The sequence below is a fragment of the Raphanus sativus genome, chromosome 3, assembly GCF_000801105.2.
Source record: "Raphanus sativus cultivar WK10039 chromosome 3, ASM80110v3, whole genome shotgun sequence".
NCBI lineage: Eukaryota > Viridiplantae > Streptophyta > Magnoliopsida > Brassicales > Brassicaceae > Raphanus > Raphanus sativus.
This window is the reverse complement of record NC_079513.1, coordinates 11,803,987-11,808,740: the sequence shown is the minus strand read 5'-3', so window position 1 is coordinate 11,808,740 and position 4,754 is coordinate 11,803,987. Positions and strand designations below refer to the sequence as shown.

The window sequence follows — 4,754 nt, the reverse complement described above, 5'->3', positions numbered from 1 at the left end:
TTGAATTTTATTATTTATAGAGTTAAAAATATATACCAACATCAAAATGAATAAAAGTGAGTCCATTATTAATATGTCAATGAAAAAACAAACACAAAAACAATAAAAAACACTAAAGATATAATGGATTTACGATTAAATAAGCCTCCAACTTTCTTTTTCTATTTAGGGTTTTTAGTAAATCTAGGGATGCCCTGTGGAAACCTTATATTATAATTTTATTATTAAAAACTTATTTTTGAGGTTTCATTAAAGTCGTCATAATTACCATCAAACTAAACTTAAGAGATCTTATTATATATCAAGAAATATGAGTCACTAATTACTCTAACATAGTTTAATTTGAACATTATTAAAGAATATTACACTTACATTAACACTATAAAAAGGTGAAAATATTGTTAGAATTTGTTTTAAGAATGACGTATCAACATCTTTCCAATAATATTATTTCTTGTCACTGCAAAAACATGTAAAAGATTTAGAAATTAACATAAAACGAAATTAAATAATAAAAATAAATCCTTGAATAACTGAGGAATAATTTGAAAAGATGCTTATATTATTAAAAAGAAGTTGGATTACATAATTTGATTTGCAAGAAACATAAACTTTATGTAGATTGCATCCGTATTTTCGTGACGATAATACTATAAAAAAAGCTCTAGGCATCCGATCCAACAAGTTTAAATGCAAGTTGATCAGGTCAAATGCTCTATAGACAGAAGGTCGTTCTGAAACCTCCTTCAGTTGCTTGCATGTCAATTTGACATTGGCAAGATCTGTGATTGATCTTCTACGTGTTGGAGCACCTTCTCTTGAAGTTCATCTGGTAGAGAAAGTAATCTTGAATCCGCCATTAAAAATTCTGACTGAACAAAGAGAATTGATATTTTAGAGATAGATAAGATATTGATGATGATATGGTTTTGATTGTAAAAGGTACAATAAATAGAGAAGAAAATTGTTGGTTTTAAAGATAATAAAAAAGGAAAAAACGTTAAAAGCAATATATGATCGATTATTAAAATTTAAAATATTATGTTAATTATTATATATATAGTATTAATAAACCACTTGTGTTTTACCCCGTTCCAAATTATACACGAAACTGACACATGTTGGGAATAATAATTAATACTATACATACACACTGAATATTTGGGAAATATCATATAATTGATAGATCTTTGCATAAATCAAATAGTAAAATTCATTAATTAGTCTGAAACGTTAACAAATGACACTAATTAAAAAAATTACATTAACCAAATATATATATATATGAGAGCACATGGAACATAATTAAAATTAACTTAAATTTGGTGTCAATAGTTAACCTTCCATGAATTGGAATCATTAGATAGTAGTAGAAATTATAAACTGAATAATAAAAGGTATGTAACCGCCAACTTCCTAATCTACATGTTTAGCGGTAAGACAAAAATCTTCAATCTCGACCCAAATTCCTTCCATTAGATAAGATTTGTACGGACGAATGAATTTGTTTCTCATTATTTCTTGAATTTTAAGCCTCTTAACATAAAACAATCATTTGTATTTAGTATATTAAATAGAAGTATAAATTACTTTGAATTACATGTACCTTTTCGTCGATCAACACCATGTTAAGTATTGCACCATGGTGGATGATATGTTCTTTACATATACATGTTCGTATAACATGGATGTTTATATTTAAATTTTCTCACAATTTCGTGTTTCGTTTGTTATTCAACTATAATTTTCATAACTGAGTTCCTATACAACATTTAAATTATATAATACACAATCATTTACGAGTATCCCACAAAATAAGATCTGAACACTAAAACTGATTTTTAGTTGAAGATATTTTTAACTATAGATTTTGATGATATATTAGTAATTAATTTTAAATGAATCAAGATTTTATTCCAAATATAAGTACTTCAAAAAGTATTTATGAAAAAAATATCATTTCTAAATATATTTTCCTAATATGTATGTACCTCCAAAGAATAACGAATAAAACCTATTATGAAATTTTCTTATACTATATATTTGTGAAATTTGTAAGGAATATATCCTTTTTGAAAAAATATACCGAGATCCGCTATTATCCATTCTATTAAGTTAGAAATATAACCAGATTTAATCCAACTAATTATTTTTTTCATGTTATCTACTTAAAAAATAAAGTATATACTGTATATTGTAAACTCTCCTCCTTCCTCAATTCCTGGACCCACATGACCTATTTAGCCAAAATGTAAATTACAAAACCACTTATTTTTAATAAAGTAAATTACATTAAAATAAAATGTAAACACACAATGAAAATTTTCATTTCTATAATAATAATAATTATATATATAAAGTAAGTTACGGCCGTTTTGGGATTGCATAGTTGGCCCCATTTAGACTATTGTAGTAAAAATATGATATTATAATTCTTATATAAATTATGGTTTTTATGGTATGTGTTATAATTTAGCATAACTGTAAAAAAAGAAAAAAAATATATACACATATAATAGTTTGTATTGCAATACATTTTGACAAACCAAAAAATCCAGTATATTTTATATTTCAAAGTAAAGCTTCAATTTTTATTCATAATTTATGATTCAAAATTTTATAACAAAATAGTAATCAAATTCCGACATATTTACCGAAAAAAATTACAAACCAACGCTATACCTGCATTTGAAGTACGGATCAAGATCAAGAATAAAAAAAATATGATTATAAAGATATGGACGTACGGCATATACTTATAAAGAAACGAATGTATGCGAGATAAATTTTCAAATTGCTATTATTTTATAAAAATTATAAAATATATGTTGACTAAAAAAATATAATTACAAAGAAAAACATAAATATGATTAAAAACACACACAAATATGAAAATTAATTTTCTGAAAAATAGAAATTTAAAATAAAATATAGCAGTCAAAATCTAGTGATTTATTTAAAAGGGAACATTATAAATTGTATCTTTTCTTCTTGAGTTCTTTTTTTACAACAATAACTAAACTATGAAATGAGTTAACTTGTCCGCCACTGAATTAATTAATCTTGCTATATGCTGAACTTTGAAGGTAGTAAAAGTAGGCCATTAGTCGGGTGAGTACACACATTGATTACATATTGATACAGAGAATCAGCAGAAAATCTCTTATCTAATGTTAGCCATAAAATCTGTGCGGCTCTACTAAATCTCTTGTCTACGCAGTCTACACCTAACGCATGACATAACAGACTTACAGCGCGTTTCTTAAAGTCATAAGTAATCTCTAACGCTCCATCAAATATTCATCTTGTCCACACCTTACGCATAACAGCCCAGACCTACAGCTCGTTTCTTAAAGTCAGAGAGCCAAAGCTATTTTAGTCCCGACAGAGCAGCTAAATACCAAACGTTGTTAGCTATATACAACTTAAATCACTCATACTTTTATAAGATGAATTTGTTTATTAGAAGAAAAAAGATAAGCTTTTTGAGAAACAATAACAGATAACAAGGTTCAAAGTTCAAACATGACAGTAACTTAAAAACATTGAAACACAGAACCAAATATGACTTTCGACTAAGCGGATCTGATTCTTTCCCCCATATAATTCATGTGTTCAACATGCTTCTCTCTTGGAGGAATACAATCTTTCACAGCCTCAACTTTCTCCATGTTCTTCACCCATCTGCTGTATTCTGGAAACTTCTCCTCTGTAATCACTTTCAATCCAATTCCTTCCCAACCTCTCTCCAAACAAAACGGAATCATACTTCCGGCAACTAAATCCAAGAACCCGACACTCTTACCGCCGAAGAAATCTTTTCCGACAAGTTCCTTCTCCAGATTCACAATCAGTTCTCTTGTCTGCTCCGCCAAAGCCTCTCTTCCTTTCTCGTCTGCTCTTGCCATTGATACAAAACCCGCAGTGATAATCTACATTACAGATAAAGATTAAATCAATTAATAAGTAAAAGAATAAAAACAATTAATAAGTAAAAGAATAAAAACAATTAATAAGAATATTATATACCTGTTCATCGACGAGTTTAGCTAAGAATCGAGCCTTGGATCTCTCGTAAGGATCTTGAGGGAGAATTGGATTCTGTTTCCAAGTCTCATCGATGTATTGAAGAATCACTTGAGACTCGAGAATGGTTTTGCCATTGTGGACAAGAACAGGGACCTTCTTGTGGATAGGGTTGAGTGCAAGAAGCAAAGGGCTTTTGTGCTCTAGTATTTCTTCAACGTAATCGTACGGTATGCCTTTGAGTTTGAGAGCCATCTCGATCCGACGGCTGAAAGGGCTCGCCCATATTCCCAAAAGCTTCACTTCTTCTTTCTCCGCCATTACTTGTTTTATCTTTATCTGTCTCCTAGAAATGTGTTGTTGTGAGTGCCTTCAAGTTTTGATTTATATAGCCTTAGGGTTTTGAATTTGTGTTTGTCTCGAGGCCAAAACGACGATCCACGTTGCCGTATGATTACTATGCATATGGTATGAAAGGCAAAATGTAAATGCGAAGAAAGATCTAGAAGGGTACCCCATCGATTTCTCCGTCATTGTTTCAACAAGTTAGGTGTGGACCTTCGATACACGTTTAGGTTTAGATCGGTATTTTGGATATTTTGATAGTTTCAGATTGGATTTGGATTTAAGATTTTGAATAAAAAAAACAAATAAATTTTTCATTTTTGAGGTTTTTATATTTTAAAATATAACTTTCAATTAACTAATTTTTATTTTTAATAAATTAA

The 4,754-nt window shown here is 28.9% G+C and overlaps 1 protein-coding gene across 1 annotated transcript; it reads right to left on the bottom strand.

Annotated features, from left to right (window-relative positions):
- Positions 1-3,440: 3,440 nt before the first annotated feature.
- Positions 3,441-4,389, bottom strand: LOC130509523 (glutathione S-transferase U5). Its single transcript, XM_057005657.1, has 2 exons — positions 4,030-4,389; positions 3,441-3,932 (listed from the first exon to the last, which is right to left on the bottom strand). Exons 1-2 carry the CDS (start codon positions 4,345-4,347, stop codon positions 3,576-3,578), a joined length of 675 nt encoding a protein of 224 aa, XP_056861637.1. The 5' UTR covers positions 4,348-4,389; the 3' UTR covers positions 3,441-3,575.
- Between the last annotated feature and the right edge of the window lie 365 nt (positions 4,390-4,754).

Coding starts and splice junctions, on each gene's coding strand:
- LOC130509523 (XM_057005657.1), bottom strand. CDS start 4,347: ATGGCGGAGAAAGAAGAAGTGAAGCTTTTGGGAATATGGGCGAGCCCT. Junction 3,933..4,029: donor CTAAACTCGTCGATGAACAG/GTATATAATATT, acceptor TCTGTAATGTAG/ATTATCACTGCGGGTTTTGT.